The 21,121-nt window shown below is 44.2% G+C and overlaps 1 protein-coding gene across 3 annotated transcripts in view; it reads right to left on the reverse strand.

Annotated features, from left to right (window-relative positions):
* The window catches only part of THSD1 (thrombospondin type 1 domain containing 1), a 58,326-nt gene that overhangs the window by 16,085 nt on the left and 21,120 nt on the right, over positions 1–21,121 (reverse strand). For 2 of the 3 annotated variants that reach the window (XM_081214978.1, XM_081214977.1), the window contains one exon: positions 14,954–17,666. In XM_081214978.1, the coding sequence (XP_081071104.1) occupies positions 16,312–17,666 (1,355 nt within the window). In that variant the 3' untranslated portion in view covers positions 14,954–16,311. Of the gene's footprint in view, positions 1–14,953; positions 17,667–21,121 lie in introns of those variants that run through there. The other variant, XR_014013650.1, reaches the window with a different exon arrangement.

Here is a 21,121-nt window from a genome sequence, read left to right on the forward strand (position 1 = left end):
ACGGGTTCGTGCCCCGGTCTGGGAAGATCCCACATGCCGCGGAGCGGCTGGGCCCGTGAGCCATGGCCGCTGAGCCTGCGCGTCCGGAGCCTGTGCTCCGCAATGGGAGAGGCCACAGCGGTGAGAGGCCCGCATATGGCAAAAAAAAAAAAAAAAAAAAAAACCTAGAGACAAATGACAACAAAAACACGATGATTCAAAACCTATGGGATGCAGCAAAAGCAGTTCTAAGAGGGAAGTTTATAGCAATACAATCCTACCTCAAGAAACAAGAAAAATCTCAAATAAACAATCTAACCTTACACCTAAAAGAACTAGAGAAACAATAACAAACAAAATCCGAAGTTACTAGAAGGAAAGAAATCATAAAGATCAGAGCAGAAATAAATGAAATAGAAACAAAGAAAACAATAGCAAAGATCAATAAAACTAAAAGCTGGTTCTTTTAGAAGATAAACAAAACTGATGAACTTTTAGCCAGACTCATCAAGAAAAAGAGATAGAGGACTCAAATCAATAAAATTAGAAATGAAAAAGGAGAAGTTATAACGGACACCACAGAAATACAAAGCATCCTGAGACTACTACAAGCAACTCTATGCCAATAAAATGAACAGCCTGGAAGAAATGGACAAATTCATAGAAAGATACAACCTTCCAAGACTGAACCAGGAAGAAATAGAAAATATGAACAGACCAATCACAAGCAATGAAATTGAAACTGTGATTAAAAATCTTCCAACAGGGGCTTCCCTGGTGGCGCAGTGGTTGAGAGTCCGCCTGCCGATGCAGGGGATGCGGGTTCATGCCCCGGTCCGGGAGGATCCCACATGCCGTGGAGCGGCTGGGCCCATGAGCCATGGCCACTGGGCCTGCGCGTCCGGAGCCTGTGCTCCACAACGGGAGAGGCCACGGCAGTGAGAGGCCCGCGTACCGCCAAAAAAAAAAAAAAAAAAAATCTTCCAACAAAAAAAGTCAAGGACCAGATGGCTTCACAGGAGAACTCTATCAAACATTTAGAGGAGACCTAACACCCATCCTTCTCAAACTCCTCCAAAAAATTTCAGAGGAAGGAACACTCCGAAACTAATTCTACGAGGCCACCATCACCCTGATACCAAAACCAGACAAAGATACTACAAAAAAAGAAAATTACAGACCAATCTCACTGATGAACATAGATGCAAAAATCCTCAACAAAATACTAGCAAACAGAATCCAACAACACATTAAAAGGATCATACACCATGATCAAGTGGGATTTATCCCAGGGATGCAAGGATTCTTCAATATATGCAAATCAATCAATGTGATATACCATATTAAGAAATTGAAGAATAAAAACCATATGATCATCTCAGTAGATGCAGAAAAAGCTTTTGACAAAATTCAACACCCATTTATGATAAAAACTCTCCAGAGAGTGGGCACAGAGGGAATCTATCTCAACATAACAAAGGCCATATATGACAAACCCACAGCAAACATCATTCTCAGTGGTGAAAAACCAAAAGCATTTCCACTAATATCAGGAACAAGACAAGGATGTCCACTCTCACCGCTATTATTCAACATAGTTTTGGATTCCTAGCCACGGCAATCAGAGAAGAAAAATAAATAAAAGGAATATAAATTGGACAAGAAGAAGTAAAACTGTCACTGTTTGCAGATGATGTGATACTATACATAGATAATCCTAAAGATGCCACCAGGAAACTACTAGAGCTGATCAATGAATCTGGTAAAGTAGCAGGATACAAAATCAATGCACAGAAATCTCTTGCAATCCTATACACTAACAACGAAAGATCAGAAACAGAAATTAAGGAAACAATCCCATTCACCACTGCAACAAAAAGAATAAAATACCTAGGAATAAACCTACCTAAGGAGGTAAAATACCTGTAAAATACCTGTACTCAGAAAACTATAAGACACTGATGAAAGAAATCAAAGATGACACAAACAGATGGAGAGATATACCATGTTCCTGGATTGCAAGAATCAATATTGTCAAAATGACTATACTATCCAAAGCAATCTACAGATTCAATGCAATCCCTATCAAATTACCAATGGCATTTTTTTTATAGAACTAGAACAAAAAATCTTAATATGTGTATGGAGACACTAAAGACCCCGAATAGCCAAAGCAATCTTGAGGGGAAAAAACGGAGCTGGAGGAATCAAACTCCCTGACTTCAGACTATGCTACAAAGCTACAGTAATCAAGACAATATGGTACTGGCACAAAAACAGAAATACAGATAAATGGAACAGGACAGAAAGCCCAGAGATGAACCCACGCACATAGATGGTCAACTAATCTATGACAAAGGAGGCAAGAATATACAATGGAGAAAAGACAGCCTCTTCAATAAGTGGTGCTGGGAAAACTGGACAGCTACATGTAAAAGAATGAAATTAGAACACTTCCTAACACCATACACAAAAATAAACTCAAAATTGATTAAAGACCTAAATGTAAGACTGGACACTATATAACTCTTAGAGGAAAACATAGGAAGAACACTCTATGACATAAATCACAGCAAGATCTTTTTTGATCCACCTCCTCGAGTAATGGAAATAAAAATAAAAATAAACAAATGGGACCTAATGAAACTTAAAAGCTTTTGCACAGCAAAGGAAACTACAAACAAGACAAAAAGACAACCCTCAGAATGGGAGAAAATATTTGCAGACAAAGCAACTGACAAAGGATTAATCGCTAAAATATACAAGCACCTCATGCAGCTCAACGTCAAAAAAACAAACAACCCAATCCAAAATGGGCAGAAGACTTAAATAGACATTTCTCCAAAGAAGACATACAGATGGGCAAGAGGAACATGAAAAGCTGCTCAGCATCACTAATCATTAGAGAAATGCAAATCAAAACTACAATGAGGTATCACCTCACACTGGTTTGAATGGGCATCATCAGAAAATCTACAAAAAACAAATGCTGAAGAGGGTGTGGAGAAAAAGGAACCCTCTTGCACTGTTGGTGGGAATGTAAATTGATACAGCCACTATGGAGAACAGTATGGAGGTTCCTTAATAAACTAAAAATAGAATTACCATATGACCCAGCAATCCCACTACTGGGCATATACCCAGAGAAAACCATAATTCAAAAAGACATGGGCACTCCAATGTTCACTGCAGCACTATTTACAATAGCCAGGTCATGGAAGCAACCTAAACGCCCATCGACAGACAAATGGATAAAGAAGATGTGGTACATATTTACAATGGAATATTACTCAGCCATAAAAGGGAACGAAATTGGGTCATTTGTAGAGTCGTGGGTGGACCTAGAGACTGTCATACAGAGTGAAGTAAGTCAGAAAGAGAAAAACAAATATCATATATTAACACATATATGTGGAATCTAGAAAAAAGGTACAGATGAACCAGTCTGCAAGGCAGAAATAGAGACACAGATGTAGAGAACAAACATATGGACACCAAGAGGGGGAAGCGGCGGAGGGGGAGCAGGTGGTGGTGGGATGAATTGGGAGATGGGATTGACATATATGCACTAATATGTATAAAATAGATAACTAATAAGAACCTGCTGTATAAAAAAATAACATTCAAAAAATAAAAAGAGAGGCAGATCTAACACTGGTTAATAGTGAGAGCTCTGGAGGAAATGGCCAGAGTACGATCTTGATGCCACATTTTCTCAGTGTGACTCTGGGCAAGCTCTTAAACCTCTTTGGGTCTCAGGGTCCTTTTCTGGAGACATGTAGCTCACAAAGTTGGTGTAAAAATAAAATTATTTAACACATGTAAGTGCCTTCACCAATGCCTCACATGTAGCAAGTTCCCAACAAATATTAGCTGCATTAGATTACACACACTGGTTCCTGTAGCAAGTGCCAAGCAGACTAGCCTCTTTGGACTTCACCTTTAAATGTCCACATCACACGCATTTAGCTCCAATATTTAGGTATACAAACAGTGGTCCCGACTTCTGGTAAAAACATTGGCAAATTATTTCTTTAAAATCCTGGAACTCTAAGTATAAATAGTATATGGCCTTGCAGCTACTTCTTTGTAGAAATGTAATTCCACATGTTAATTTCAAGGCCTAGTTCATTCCAACTTGGCCTAGTCCCTCCTTCCTGGCCTCTGCTCTCATCTCCTGCCATTGGCCCATCACTGCTTGAGACACTGCCTCAGGAGGGCTTCTAGTCCACCCAAAACTCAATCATCATTCCCTCGTCCTGCTGCTGCTATATTTTACCAGCTTAGCTTTTTTAATACTCTCAGACTTTCTGATTTGCCAAGCCCATATAACTTCTACTTACGGTCAACAAGCAGCTGTCTTTAGAGTCACCACACCCTCTCGAATGCTAGAAAACAACCAAATTCCATGAAAGTAAATTTTTACTTTAAAATTGCTTTTAAATGGGAAAAAAAGCTTCCTCTTTCACTTAAGTTGTGTCTTATGGGATGGGTCATAAAACTTAAACTTAGTGATAGAACTTTGGATGGGTCATCCTAGCACCATAAATATATCCTGTAGTCTATCCACTAATCACTCACTGATGTTACAGGCTGGATAGGAACACTCCAAAATGAAAAATGGTGTTAGGGATCTGGGACATCTTTTTTCTTCTTCAAAAGCTTCCTTTAGTCTTAAACCAGATTTTAAATATATGGAAATTAAGTTAAAATTACTCACTAATGACTTTCCGCTTTTGATTCATGTAATTTTCAAACAATCATTATTCATGAATATCACCTTATGAATCGTCAGAATCACTTGGTTTTTAAAAAGTTAGTTCAAGCAAACATCTTTGTCACAACGTTATTTTTTACAGCTGTGAGCAAGGAACCCATAGCAAGTTCCTGTTACCTCTCATATTTTAGAAGAAATCTTTCCTGTAATAACTCAGACTTGAAATTTAAATTTTTTTTGTCATGCAAAAACCAAAGTTCAATATAATGAATGGGGGGTCACATTTCTGATTGGGAACACAGCACAAATGCATCAGGAGAATTGTGTTTTAATAACATGTGGCTCAAAACAGCCAAAGTCCAACCTCCATAAAATATTGCTCTGCCTTGATTTTCTTGAACAAAGAAGTTTCAGTTGGAAAACATTCACTGTGGGAATTGTGCTAGGAGGTTAGGAACATCTGGACTCAGCAACGGTCGGACAGAAACAGATGGTGATTTCATGGGAGGAGAGCTGTAGCTCTTCCACTGCTAAGAGCTACTCATCCCACGTTTTTTCCCCCTTGTTTTCCTAATAACAATAAATAATTAGGAAAACAAGAAAATTGTTTAGATGTATCCATATAATTAGCCTCCAACGATATTTTAAAGTTCTAGAACTCACCAAAGAAAGTGTACATTTATATCACAGGATGCCATAGTAATAAAACGCTGAATGTCAATCAAAGTATCAATGGAGACAAATCATTTTTATATCAGAAACATTTCACTGGATTTTGAATACAGACTAGTGCTTAATTTGCTGTCTCTCACCACCCTCACCCCTGCCCCTTAAATAAAAAAGAAATAGCTACAACATGGTTTATTGTATGTATATATATGAACCCTGGAGTTGGACTGCTGGCTTAGCAGTTCACTGACTGCTTGTACTCTTGGGCAAACAAGTTATCTTCTTTGTACCTCACTTTCTTCCTCTGTGAAATGGGATAATGCCTTATAGAGCTGATGTATTAATTGAATTCATACCTGTAAGCACTTAAAATAATGCCAGCACATAGTAGGCACCCAAAAATGTTAGAGATTTTTTATTCTAATCTTGCACCCGATCTACCTTCAGGCCGATCGCTTCTAGATTATAAAATTACTATTCTTTTCAGCACCCCAAAATGATAGGAAATCATGTATTGCCTTCGGGACCCATGGAAAGGACATGGTATTGGGTTCAGGGGACTGTTCCTGGCCAGGTGACGGTTGGGTACCCTTGAGCAAGGCTTTGCTCTCTGAGCCTCCCATTGGCCATGCAAATTCAATGAGATGTCATACATCTATGCATCGAGGCTGCTACATGGAACGCACACAATAAGTGCTTCTTGATTATTGGAAAAAATGCGTATCTGTAAGATCCTCTGGGAAATTACTTATAACAAGCCCTTCTTTTCAAAGTGTTTCCACAAGTGGTAGCACTCCACAAAGCTCTTAAGAGAAATTAGGTAAAGAAACAATGCCCGTAAGTTCTGAAAGCTTGGCTAAACCAATTTTGAAGACTAAATTCTAATTTTAGGCCAGTTTGGCCCCTAAATGTCTCTCTCTGGTTTCTGCTTTCTGTGAGCCTGGGGTTCCTGCCTTCAGGAGTCTCATGTATTATGTAAATGAGTGAAGTAAGATCAATTGGGAGTGTTAGCCATGGTGGAAAACTGGCTTGTATCGGCATCATCAACAAATGATTCTTATTTAAACATTTTGTCCAAAGGGTAAGCTGGGACGAAGTGAGAGAGTGGCATGGACATATATACACTACCAAATGTAAAATAGATAACTAGTGGGAAGCAGCCACATAGCACAGGGAGATCAGCTCGGTGCTTTGTGACCACCTAGAGGGGTGGGATAGGGAGGGTGGGAGGGAGACACAAGAGGGAGGGGATATGGGGATATATGTATACGTATAGCTGATTCACTTTGTGATACAGCAGAAACTAACACAGCACTGTAAAGCAATTATACTCCAATAAAGAAAAAAAAAAGAAATAAAATAATAAACACCTAAAAAAAACCCAAAAAAACATTTTGTCCAAAACTCACCTGTTGGCTAAAGGCAAACCTTAGGCAAGCAGACAGCTCTTGTTTCTGTTTTTTTAATTGGTATACCTAACAATATGAAGTTTGCATTAACTGATATTTAGTCTTATTTGCAGTTTTATACAGTTCTTTGCTAAACTTTTCGTACTAAATTCCTAGATGTTTACTCAGGATTGGCCTTTCTCCTCTTCCATTGTCTAACAAGGATGTTACCACCATGCAGGTCTTGCAGCTGTCAGCAGGAAGACATTATTAAGGGATATGGCTAGCTGCTCCTGGGAGCTCATTAAAGCTGTATCCAGCAGGGTAGCTGGACTCATCCAACAGGAATTTGTAGAGAGCCTACTCTGAGCATAACCATACACATCATACAGGCATCTAAGTGGGTTTTCCTATTCCCTGATTTTACTCAAAGGATTTAGATTTAGGAAGTCATGTCATCAGTTTTCTTTCTTATTCCTTTAGATAAACCGGCACCTTCCATTTATCAGGAGCAAAACTTCTTGTTGTTTGTAAGTAAAATCACAGCAAATCTGCTTCTAATCTTGCCATTTCTGAGCTTGCTTGAAAGTTGTTCTGAACTCTGCTTAAGTCACCTCAGCCAGTATATATGAAGCACCAGATACTCTGTTCAACCACAGGCTGAGGGTTACAAGGCTTTTTGTCCTTCTGGAGTTTGCGGTCTAAAATGACCACCTGTGACTCTAGTAGCTACAAAATGGATAAACAGAATCGTAATTGCCCTACAAAAACAGATAAAATACAAAGGTGATTTTAGAATGGTAAGGCTTATAAATTGGTTTTCACAGCAGAGTTGCTGGGATGCAATGTAAAATAGAGTGATTAAAAAGTTTCGGTGAGCAAGAGCAAAGGCCTTGAAATTAGAGTGATTTTTACTGGAGTCAGCTTCAGTTCAGTGGAGGTAAAAGCCAGACTGCAATGAACTGAAGAGTGAATGGGGTGTGAGGGGAGGAGAAGAAGAGAAAAGAGCTGATGAAAGAGAAGGAAATGGAGTAAATCACTCCTCCACAGAGCCTGAGGCAATCAGGGAAGGGATGTGGTCCTTAGCACAGGTAGAAGGGACAGGGACAAAGTAGACTAAGAAGGGTTTGAAAACAGATAGTTTTGTAGGTTGGAGGCCAGGAAGTAGGGCTGAGAGGTTGCACAACTCCAGAAGACGTGGTTCAGAAGACTGCGGGAGCGTTGTGCCCTGGAGTTGTGAAACTGGGTGTTCCCATCTCACTCCCTCCATTCATGCCATTTTTGCTCTGAATTAAGAAGCAAGAACACCTATTTTCAAAAGAGAGAGCACAGGGATATCATGATGGGTTTTGACTGGTTGGGACAAGAAAATAAAGAAATAAATATGTAAAATCTATCAAAAGAGCTGATGTCAGAAATGGAAATGGAAGTTGAATCTAGGGACAAGTCAAATGGTGGCCAAGGGACACTGAGAGCTCGGAGGATAGCTGGGCCACACACTGGGCCCTTCACTCACATCAACTCACTCAATATCATCAACAGTCCAGCAAGAAGAGATTCTTCTTCCTTTATGGATGAGAAAACTGAAGTCCACAGCAGTGATGTACCACACACAAGCTGGGGGATGGTAGAGCAAAGATTCCAGAGACAATGAACCTTCCCCTACAAGTGCTGCTTGAGACACAGAAGAATAGTATATACGATCCCTGCTCCCAGCCCTCACACACTATTGGGAACAAAAGCATATGATAAATGGGACTTCCCTGGTGGTCCAGTGGTTAAGACTTCATCTTCCAATGCAGGGGGTGCCGGTTCGATGCCTGGTCAGGGAGCTAAGATCCCACATGCCTCATCGGCAAAAAACCAAAACATAAAACAGAAGCAATATTGTAACAATTCAATAAAGACTTTTTAAAAAAAGGTCCACGTCAAAGAAAAAAAATCTTAAAAAAAAAGCATATGAATAACTATAAAGCAATGAGATTAATGCAAAACTGGTTTATGAGTCAAGTACTGTGAGAGTACAGGCTTGTAAATTCTCCCAGGTGGCTATATATTTATGGTTGGCAGGGAGGGAAAGTGGGAATAAAGTCTCATGACTTTATTTTATTTAAAAATGTGTATCCAACGTTTAACATTTAGAATCAGCAATTTCTTAAGTTTATATGTAGTTATTATGAGCCTTATTTGCACATTTTAAAAGTAGAAAGACACACATTTAAAGTTAAGCGTGTTAAAATACTAAAACCTTTATATTTTGTGTAAGGAATGAGGGAAATAAAAATATGTGTAATAAATAATGTTGGCATAAAGAAACACTGGAAGGACAAGCATATGAGAAGATGCCTAAGGGACTTCTCTGGTGGTGCAGTGGTTAAGAGTCCGCCTGCCAATGCAGGGGACGCAGGTTCGATCCCTGGTCCGGGAAGATCCCACATGCTGTGGAGCAACTAAGCCTGTGTGCTGCAGCTGCTGAGCCTGTGCTCTAGAGCCTGTGAGCCACAACTACTGAGCCCGTGAGCCACAACTACTGAAGCCCATACGCCTAGAGCCTGTGCTCCACAACAAAGAGAAGCCACGGCAGTGAGAAGCATGCGCACCACAACGTAGAGTAGCCCCCGCTCGCCGCAACTAGAGAAAGCCAGCACTCAGCAATGAAGACCCAACGCAGCCAAAAAATAAATTAAATAAATTTTTTTTTTAATTTTAAGAAGAAGAAAACGCTAGGAAAAGAAAAAAATCCAACTAACCACGATTCTGAGCAATTGAGCAGCACGGGGTTGTGACACTGACTACAGAGAAGGAAACACACTTCTTGTCTCCGCTGTGAAGGAAACTTTGCGTTAATGCTGTCTATTGTTACTGTCTATTAGACTTTAACAGACTCTCACCTAGGGACAAACTGTAGAAGACTTAACTGTGGTTACAGAATGGAATGTAAATGTTCTCAGCCATGGAAATCTGAGTACAGCTTGATGAAAAGTTTGGAGGTGGAAGAAGAGGTGGGGAGTCTAGGAGACGTAGGAGCTCAGATACCCTCCTCTCACAAAATGGAAAGCCAAGAGATGCTGTCTGTGTTTGGGAGAACTAAAAACAAAAGTTTAAGGAAATTAAAGCTGCAAAAGTGAATAAGATAAAAACAGTGATGTAACTATTGTGTGTGCGGGGGTGATATGAAGTAAAATGAATATCTGTCATTGCAAGAGTCAATAAGTAATGTCATAAAATAGTAGGTCCATCGCCTTTACACAGTTGGAGGGCATCAGCAGCAGAATCAAGAGCCAGGAAGCTAAAAGTGGTTGCCTTGCAAAGTGGGACTGAGGCTGGGGAACAAAGAGCAAGGAACCATTGCTTCCTTTTGTAAATCCTCCTGTACTATTTGCCTTTTTTTTTTTAACTCTGACAAAACCAAACCAAACATAACAATCATACAAAGTTATGGTGAAGGTCAGGGATAATCTATTACTAATACCCAGAAATGCAATCGGTGAGCCATCTTGTACTGTTATTAGTAGGATTTGCTCCTGGTGTTAGTACCGGACCTCCCACCTCCCGCACCCTAGATTTTTTCCTTCCTTGGGGACCCTGAATGGCTCCCACCCCCAGCTGCCCCGTCTATTGTTTCAGCAGCACTCCAGCTGCGAGAATCGTCCCTCACTACTCACCTCTACTCCGGATGCCACCTTCGCTGCCGGGGTTGGATGTCCCATCCTGTGGTTATAGCTGTTGTCAGGTTTTCCCTCAACTGCTGCCAAAACACATCAAGCTGCATCTTGCTGTTATACATCAACTGATATAAATTTATTTTATCGGTTCAAATGCATGCACTTAAAAGCTTAATTTTAGCACACAATCATATAAATACTCAATTAAAAATATAGCTCATAATATACAACACCCTGTAGCAGTTTTTGCTGTTTCTGAGCTTTACACCATAGGAATGCTTTAACAATAATCTCTATTTACAACTAGAGCAATATATGCTCATTATAGAACATTTGAAAGAATAGACACAATTGCTTCGTTCCTCTTCATCAGCTTGGGATACAAGCAGAAATCCCATGTTGTTAAAATTAGATGACTGAGTCCCCACACTGCTTCTACAGAGAAGGTCATTCTTTCCTCTTTGAGTCCTTTGGCCTGAAATACTTCCCAACCCCCCAGGAATGCCTACGCCTCCTCTTCCTGAGGTGTCACTCCAGCCAGAATTCTGGAAGTCATCCTAAACTCCTCTTTCCTCTTCATCCTTCAGATCTACTCGAAACTAGGTCCATGGATAAATTAAGTACTTCACCCGGGTCACATAGCTTTTGGTGGGTGGGCCTTCGGAGCCAAAATGTAGTGTTTAAGAGGTTTGTGCTAAAGCATGCTGCCCTTATGCTTCTGGGTGGCACAGGTGGTGGCTCCATGGAAGATCTGCATAGAATCAAGTCTCCCCCAGTTCCCATTCCCTCCCCAAGAACCATCTCTTGACATCATTGCTGTCATATAGCTACTAAGTGTCAAAAGCAGGATTCACTTCTTCAGTGAATTTTTATGTCAAACTGTTATCTTTTTTATTTTGTTTTTTCAAACATTTATTAATGAAATATTCCAGTATTCAGAAAAGTTGGAAGAATAGTACAGGAACACTTATATATCCACCACCAGACTTCAACAACTGTTAACACTTGCCAAACTTGTTTCACTCATCTATTGATCTGTTGAATATATCATTTCCAAGAGTTCCTTCCCATTTTCTGACTCTTCCTTTTTGTAGCATCATGTTCTTGTTTAAGAGATGTAGTATCATTTCACATCTCTCTAGTGATAAGTAACTCATTTTGTAGGATTTTTATTTGGCTCTTCTTATATTCCCTGAATTATGTTTCTTCTGGGGTCGCTTCTTCTGTTTACCTTTCTTTGTCATACTGTAGGTTTTTCTCAAATGTTTGGTGACTCCAGGTGTCAGGCTATTCTTAAGAATGAGATAGGAGAAAGGCTGACTAGGACTCTTAGCACGTATGTGGAACTTGCTGATTGGCAGGCTTCAATTTAAGGTGAATAGTCAGAGATCTGATCGTTGTGCTGAGGCCTCTCAAATGCTGGAATGTAGATGACTTTGCGCCGCGGTACCAACAGCTGCAGCTGCCCAAGTTTTCTCAGAAAGATCCTTCACTGTCTTTATAAAAGTCCCCTCTGGTCATTGGTTGGTTAGTTTTGGTTTTCTCTGTGATTGAACATCTAGTTGCTGGGGGTTCCTGGCACCAGAGTTGAGGAACAGGGATGGAGGATGACCATTTTGTATAGAGATCTTCACTATGTTCCATCTTTTAGTCATTCCAATAACTTTACTGAGTCCCCAACCTCAGCAAGGTTCTGGCACAGAGGGAGGCTCCCCTGTTTTCTGCAAGACCCTCCAAGCACATCCCAGGCTATAGCTTCTCCCACTCAGTGTTTTTGCATGTGCTTAGTCTTCCAGAAATCCATTGAAATTGCTTAGTCTCTTTTTCTCTCTTACTCAAGTCCCCACCTTGAACCTTCAGTAGCAAGGATAGGGATGATTATGCCCATTTTACACTTGAAAAACAGAGGCTCATGTGATTAAGTGACTTGCCTAAGATCACACAGCTAGAACGGGGAAGGGCCAGGATTAAACTTATATGCTTTTGACTATGCCAAATACTTCTTTTTTTCCAAACCATGACTCGGCTGGTATGACCTGGAGAAACAAGCCCTTACATAATACGACGCATTGACAATATGCTGTCATCTGTGTATAAAAATGACTCAGAAACTGCCCAGAATAAACTGTGCAATACCATTTTACAAGTTACATATCTAGAATCAAGTGAGAACTCATCAAAGTTGTAAAACAGCAGTTTTATATTTTGTGGGTCAGGTTGGAGTGGAACAGAGCTTGAGGAGAGAACACTGGTAGGAAGGGCTAGTCATCATTTGGGCAATTGTGCCAAGGGCGTGGCACACTGAGGGCTCTCGGCTCTGTGAAATAAATCCACTTTAGAAGTCACATCTGGAGAGCAACTGACCCAATGAGGTGGGGCAGACTCCGGGCAGGGCGGTGAATAGAAGACTTGCTAGGAAGACGGGGTACCCCACCCACATGGAAGCCACTCTCTCATATACACGCAGTATTTGTTAACTACTGTGTACAGACACTGCGAAAGGCTCTAGAGATACCTTCATCTTCAGCCAGGGTATTATCCCCAAAAGATAAGGATTTTTTCATTTTTGGATGCTTCTAGAAATTAAAAACCCCACAGTATCTCGCAGGAACACATCTCATTCTTAATGGTTTAAGATTTAAAGTGTTACACAGAATTGTTCTGCTTCAACCACAAATATAGTTTGAGGTCTTTTGAATAGCTGGTCATTTAGTCAACAAATCTTTATTGAGAGCCTACTTAATGGCAGCCACTGGGGCTAGGACCTAGGGACATGCTGGTGAGGAATAGGAGATTATTTCTAAGGAAGTTAACCACTTAACCACCAAAGACAATGCCGAAGCACCCACTTTTCTTTTTCTCAGAGACAGAGGCCAAATTCGCTTAACTTTGAAATGTAGAGATTGACCCACAGAAAACTGGGCTAGGTAGATGGTGAACATATTATATGCTGGTATTAATTCACTGTGATATTAATTTAAATGCATGATATACAGGGGAAGAACATAATTTAACAGAAGATCTTTCTGTTCATACTGTTTTTCTCTAATTTTCACCTTCCCCATAGCTGTTTTTGTCTCAGTCTGATAAAAACAATTTTTTGGAAGTTCATTGTGAAGTCTGGAACAAGCAAGCATACCTTCTGTCAAAGGTTGGCACACAAGCCTGTGAACGTGGAAAGAGAACAGAGCTTTCTAGTAGGACAAATAAAGAAAAGGGAGATTAAAAAATCTGATTTCCTCTTCTTTCTATCAGTTGTCAGAAACCTTTGAATAATCGATTCCTCCAGTTCCTGAAAGGTAGATAGCTATTATTAAAGCATTTCCAAAAGGAAATATATTTTAGTTTTCAATAATAATGGAACAAATGAGGTGGTAATGCAACAAATATAAAAGAAATTTTTTAAAGTACAGTATTTGCATTTTTTTATTTGTGATTTTTTTTCCCCATCTAATTCCACTCTCTCCAATGGTCCCTGAAACCTCGCCAGCAGGCTGACATCCTGGTAAGCTCTAGAAGGAACAAGGAAAACATAGTCTAAAAGGCAGGGTGGGTGTGGCAGCTAAGAGAGGTCATGGTGAACAAAAAGAAAGTGCAGCTACTCAAGTGTATGCAGATAAGGTGTCAAGTTCAAGGTCTGAAAGGAAGTATACCAGATTGCAGAGTGCCCACATGATACCTGATGACAGACTTCCAATGATGGAACGTGACCTCTAGGTTCTTTTGGGTAGCCCTCACTTCCAAACAAAGCAAGCTGCAAGACCAGTTCTCACATCAGGCAGCAGAAAGCTTCCTTCCTTTGGGAAAAGCTAGTAAAGGTATCTCTCTATGCCCTCTCACTGCAAAAAAAGGGCCAGCTTTCTCAGGAAGTTTCTGCTGTTGGAGAAGACTCAAAAAGGCTGTGAGGGCAGAGTGCAAACAGTATGGCAGTTAGAATTAAAATATGAGTCCATGTCTATCCAACCCAGCAGGAGTTAATTTCCTTCCCAAGCCTCGAATTCTTTACTTGTAAAATGTGGTAGGCAGATTGAATCAGAAAACATAAAGTGATTCTAAATTTCTAAAAGACTTCTTTTCTCAGGACTTCCCTGGTGGTCCAGTGGCTAAGACTCCATGCTCCCAATGCAGGGGGCCCAGGTTCGATCCCTGGTCAGGGAACTAGATCCCTCATGCCACAACTAAGAGTTCGCATGCCACAACTGAAGTTCCTGCATGCGGCAACGAAGACCCGGCGCAGCCAATAAATAAATAAATAAATACTTTAAAAAGACTTCTTTTCTCTATTTCCCTCTTTCTTCCAATTACAAAAGCTTAAGCTGTAAAATCATAATCCAGCCTACCTGTTTTCCATATACTTGAGATTAATTCACATACTTTCTAAATAACATGATATTATGATACTTCTGGTCCCAGGCTGGAAGCCCTGCCTCCACTTAAGGTATTGTTTTAAACCAAAGTTTACAGCGTCTGTTGATGGCCAAGACCCTCACTCTCCACCCCTCCTCCACCCCACCCTGAGGCCCCTGGGACTCAGTAGAGGCTGGGGGCCCTACTCATCTCTCCTCTTCTCTTGCCCAGCCTGGGGGAAGGAGAGAGGGCAGAGGAGAGGTGGGCAGCCTTTAGCACCCTGCAGGGTTCTCGTCCCCTTGGGCAGTGGGCACAGGAGCCCTCTTACCAACCCTGGGCTGTTTCCTGGGGGCTCTCCAGACCCCTCTCTAGGACCAAGCGCCCCATCACACTGGGAGTGTGGATTCCAGCAAAGGAGCTGGGAAAAAAGTGAGACTCTCCACAGACCGCCTATGGGGGGGACCCCAACTTAAGGCCAAGGACTGGGTGTGTTGGATGCTTATGACACACCAGCCCAAGTCCCTTTGCTGAGAAGACTCCTTGGACTATTTCCCAAGAAACCGCCACATACATCCCTTTACAAGGCACCCCTCCCCTGTGTACTCCCCATCTGTGTTCTACTTGACCAGCAAAGAAATAGTAAACGTCCTCTATTTAAAAAAAAAACATACACACACCAGTTTCAGAATGACACTCCTGGGGTCTTGGCTGCCAGCTTGGTCCAGGAGCACACAGTCAGCATCCTGATGCCAGGCAGCATCCTGACAAACATCCACTGCCCAGGTTCCAGTTGATGCTCTCCTGGGAGACAACACCTTCCTTTCCAAAATGTTTACTTTTTGCTCAGAACAATGATGGATAGGTCTTCATTTGACTCACTACCTGAACAATCAGCTTCTTATATTCTTTCTCCAAAACAGAACTCACAAAAAGTTTGTGTCGAGTCCCCAGCACTCTTTCTTGTGTAAAAAACAGTAAGATATCACCCAACTCTGGCCTGAAAGTTCTTCTGGAATATCTTGTGGTATCACCAATTCTAGGTAACCCTAGGAATAGCCATAATTGACTTAATCAGTCAAATATAAAACATGTTCAATACTGCCCGTGCAGGAGTCAAATTCTGAAGGATTTCAAACGTAATAAATTACAGTTCAAGGTTGTATTAGCGAGCTTACTTTGTTCCAGCCCTTCTTCCTGTTGAAACTCCCAGGTTTGTTTCAAGTTGGAACCTGCCAAGTTGCATCTTGTCATTTTTCATATTCACATGAGAGACCAAGCCCTATTGCACTCTTGTTTAAATTTTTATTATCAGAGTTAGTAGTAATAAGCCAATAGAAACAGGATAACGAAGGGAAAAGCTCCGGATAAATAACTTCTTCCTTATGAATTAAAACACATGCGGACGCCGGTGTCAGTTACCACCTCCCCACATCCTGTCCTGCTGTACAAATCGTTACACAAAACAGTCCACAGAACAATGCGAGCAGCTGATACCCTGAGCTGGGCAAAGGGCCCCAGTTGTGTGAAGTCTCAGGCTGATCTCGGTCTAGATGACCAGCTTCTCCACACTCAGCGTACTTGTGGTTTCATCTTCTTCGTTTGACCCAAAATATCCCGGGAGGTCCAGCATCCCCTGCTCCGCCTCCGTGAGGCCGAAGGATGTGTTGTCGTAGTAGGCGAACTCCGGGTGGGCGGGGAAGCTCTGGCACTTGTCTTTCCGACACTGAGAAGGGCTCAGAGGACTGACCCTCTGGTAGCTATCTCTGGGGGCCGGGGAGGAAGGCCGCTTCCTTGAGACATTCCTGTGACTGGGGGACGGTCCCCTCCGAGGCCGGTGAGGCTCCGTGCTCTCACCTCCCGCCACGAACGCTGCCTGGCGATCCCCCAGGTCTGGTTTCCTCTTGGGCTGCCCCAGGGTGTGGGGTTTAGGGAAAGGGCTTAACGGGCCACTGCTTCCACCTGCCCCTGGACAGTGGTCCCGTTTCTCCGGAAACAGGGTGGCTCCTCGACTCGGGGGCCGGACTCGCTCTCCCGCCTCGTCCCACGTCCGGCTCCTGGAGGTGTAGGCGGGGGCCTGCCGGGGGGTCAGCGTGGACAGGCTCCGCTCCCGGAACGGTCGGGCCTGCCTGGCCTCGTGGAAACTTGCCGTCCTCCGGAAATGGGACCCCCGGGGGTGGCTCCTCATCTGCGACTTGCGGAGGAGGCTCTGGCTGGGGCTGACGGCGCAGCTGGCCGGCGAGAGCGGGTGGTCCAGCCGGGAGGGGGGCCTGTCCCCGGCGCCGACCGCGGGCGGCTGCTCCAGGAACGGGGATTTGAGGCGGAACTTGCCGGCCGCCGCGGCTTCTTCGGGGCTCTCAGAGCCTCCCGGGGGCGCGGCGACGGCGGCGTCGATGGCGGTGTCCGTCAGGGGGCTCTGGGACACGTGGTACACCTTGGTGGTCTCCGTCAGGCCTTTCTTCTTCATCTCCTTCAACTGCTGCTGGGCCAGGCGGTAGCTGAACAGGGGCGGGATGATCTTCTGGGCGTTGGACTGGAAGCTCTCGCTGCCCGAGGTCTCGTCGTCGGGGGGCGCCGGCATGCTCCGCCGGTAGGTCAGAGGGATGCCCTGGCCCCCGGGGCTCCCCGCTGGCCCGTCGCCCGCATCTGAGAAGCTACCACGGGGCTCGCTCAGCTCGCAGATGTTCTCCTCGTCCGAGTTCTTCCGGCAGCCGGGCGCGTGCAGGGAGTTGTGGCGGACTGGGGTGCTGCACTTGGGGGCGCGGCCCAGCTTCCGCCACAGCGTGATGAGCACGGTGGCCACGATGATGAACAAGCACAGGGATATCCCAGTGACCGTCACGATGTTGTTGGACTTCACGGGAGCCTGGGGTTGGAAAGGAGACGGACTGGATGGCTGGAAAGCTACAAAAAAAGAAAAAAAAAAAAAAAAAAGGAAGAACGAATGCATTCTCTAGTATCGTTTTCTCTGCCTGGGTCTAAGGTCTCTGAGTGGCTTGCTCTAATTACGTAGCAATTAAAGAAGGAAGGAAAATAAACAAGGACTGGAATTTCTGGTCTTACATATATTTCTGCAGGCAGGCTTTTAAGCCAAGCTGAAAAACAAAGACTGGTAGAAGCGAGGTGAGCAGGTGAGCCACAATCAAGGTGACCCCTTGGCTCACTGGCTCTGGCTGACACTTGTCCCCAGTTTTCTACAAAGAAGCCTCATGAGGAACGTTTCAAGGTAAAAGTCAAGGTTTTTCACTTAAGGTAAACATGGGATATCTATAATTAAATGCACCTTTGAGATGCACCTCGGAAAATTTCTGCCAAGTGTAACACTTGGAATGCAAAACAGTTTAGGCAGGTTGTAGCTAAATTTGCACATCTCAAGAGAAATTAATAGGTGAAAATACGTCTTCTGGCAATATACTACAGCTCACTTTTCCCTCCCAGTGTCCAGGAACTGCCTTTCCTAAGTGTTGAAGCCTCTGCTTTCTCACCCTTGTTTTCTCAGCTGTTCACTCCACTTCCTACCTTCCACGTGGCATTGATTTTTCTTCTTCTTCCCCGCTCTCTCAAACTGGTGTGTCTCACAGTCATCAAAATGTTTCACCAAGACTCAGACGCCACCTGGGGCCTCGGCCTGTAGTACCCGGGAACCCGAGACCACCCAATGCCAACAGGGCTCACCTCTCTTTCCTCCTTGGTCACTGTTCACCATTCAAGCCCTTCCAGTCACATGTCCTCTATCTCTTCTTCCCACAGTCTTACCCTCACCAGTTCTGTGCCTCATCTCCATCCTCCCACTGCTCCCCTTTCCCCTTTCCACTGCACCCTATAGGACACCTATGACCAAGCTCCGCACGATGCAGAAACTTTCCACAAAACACTGTGTGTCTCCTTGCCTGACCTGAGGACAGGCCATCCCTCAGGGCACAGCCCCCCCGGCCGGCCCACTCTTGGGTGAAGCTTTATCAGAAGCAGAGCCAGAGCAGGGCGTGTTCCTCAGCCTCCTCATTCCTGGCTGCCAGCTCAGCTGACTTTTTACCTCCGTGTAGAAGTTCTAATCTTCTGACGTCCACGCCATCCACCCAGACCACCCTCTCTACCCCTCCCTCAACTGTGTCATCTCCCCACCTCAGGGCAGCCAGCAGTTACTAGCACCTGGGTCCAGTCTTCCTCACCATCCCATAGCGGGGACCATTCACTGTCCTTCCAAGCTGCCATACCTTCCCATTGTCTGCAGCTGTTCCTCTTCTGAAACCTTAAAACTTCACAGCCCACTTTCCGGCTGTATCCTCCCCTCTCGCTCACTCCTTATTCATACAACGGTTACTCAGCCTTGCTGCAGCATCGGATTCTCCAACCCGTCCATTTTCTCTCCATCCACCAGCCACCTTCTGCCCTCGCTTCTCTCCCTACACCCAGGATCCATCACTTAGATCCTTCTGCTGTCAATCATCTCAACTCTCTGACCTCTAACACTGAGCTGTATCCCTTCCCCTGCTCAGAAGCAAAAGTCTGTTCCTAGAAAAATCCAGACACGTGGATTATCAGCTGCTGCACCCAGGCCCCTGAGCCCTGGTGGAGAAAATAATGCACCCATGCAGGCCAGAGCCTTTGTGTGCTGATGGCGCCCAAACTTGACTGCCCACAACTCCTTCTGCAGGTTCCTAAGCAACCCTCTCTCTTCCATCCCCCTACAACAGTGCTTCAAAGTTTTACCACTAATCCTCTTCCTCAGCTGTCCGCTAGATCACAAGTTAGAAGCTATCAAGCAAGTACACCCCCAGGTTCTTCTGCCATCCTCTCCTCCCCCATAAACTCAGCAGCAGCCACATCTCCATTTCCCTCTTTCTCTAGGGAATTAGTGGGAGAAGTGTCTTCCCATAAAGACGAGTCCACCAGGTGCTCTCTAGGCCACCCTTCTCCAGGGGGTCATCCCTCTGTACCTATTATCTCCAGCTTCTCCTCCGTACAGCTCCACAGAAACATGTTCAAGCTCTTCGCACTTTACAAAGATCTTTCTAGAACGCTCTCACTACTGCCACGGCCATATCTCGCTCCTTGCCTTCCCAGTGGAATGTACAGAAAGAAGGGTCCACGTGTGCTGACTCCTCGTCACCTATGGCTCCTGCAACCTGCCCCCAGGCTCCCAGTGAAGCAGCTCCTATCAAGGTCATTAACCACCTAATAGCCAAATGCAAAGGAGTTCCGTCCTGCTATTCCCTGAGCTTTGCAGCATTGGCTACCGTCCGACCGACCCTTCCTGGGATTGTTTCTCTTCTTGGTTTCAACAATTCTCTAATTCGGAGAGAAGAACATGGACTTTGGAGCCAGGGAGAGCTAGATCCCATCCTGGTTCCACGAGCTCTGTTCTCTCCATCGACGTCCCGCCGACACTTCCACCTCCACACGCCCAGGACTCACCATCTTCCCCCGGAACCTGTGCCTCCTCTGATACGTCTGATCTCACGGGAATGGTGCTGCTGTCCCGCAGCTGCCAGCGCTAAAATCCTAGGTCTCACCCGCGACACTCCCCTCTCCACACTCACCACATCCAGAGTCGCTGAATCCTTCTCTCCTCTGCATCCCCACTGCCAGTGCTTCCTTTTCCCCCTGGGTCACTGAAAACCTCTTAACAGGCCTCAGTGCTGCCACTCCTGGCCCTTCTGATTTGTACTCCACACTACAGGCAAGAGATCCCTCTACAACACAGGTCCTGTCTTCAAGGGCCCTCAGGATCTGGCCCCTGCCTACCTGTTCAGTCTCATTTTGTGCCTCTTTTTTTTTCTTTTGGCCACGCTGTGCGGCTTGTGGGATCTTAGTTCCCCAACCAGGGATTGAACCCAGGCCCTCGGCAGTGAGAGTGCAGAGTCCTAACCACTGGGCCGCCAGGGAATTCCCCTGTCCAGCCTCATTTCTCTCACTCCCTCCTGACACTCAATCCTGCAGCCACATCCAACTCTTGCCAGGTTCCCTGGGTTTCATAATACGCCATCATCTTCCAAGCTTTCATCCAATTGCTCCATTTGCTAAAATTCCCTTTCTCACCTAGTTCACCGGTGACGCCTATTCAGCTCTCAATCTTCAGCTCAAATATCACCTCCTCCAGGAACAGAGGTGTTCCCAGCATGGACTGTCACAAGCGTCCATAGCAAGCTGTGGATACCTTTCTATTGCACTGTACGCTACTCCTGCTTTGGTGTCTGCTGAGCTACTGTATTGTAAGCCCCTTCCAGAGACATGGCCTATCTATATCCTCCCAACCCCAGTCAATAACTGGCAAAGAGGTGGTACTCAATTAATGTTATATTCATTGATAGATTCATTATTAAAAAGGTAATAGCAAACTGATCAACACCCCATCAGAT

Source organism: Mesoplodon bidens (genome assembly GCF_964165515.1).
Source record: "Mesoplodon bidens genome assembly, chromosome: 17".
NCBI lineage: Eukaryota > Metazoa > Chordata > Mammalia > Artiodactyla > Ziphiidae > Mesoplodon > Mesoplodon bidens.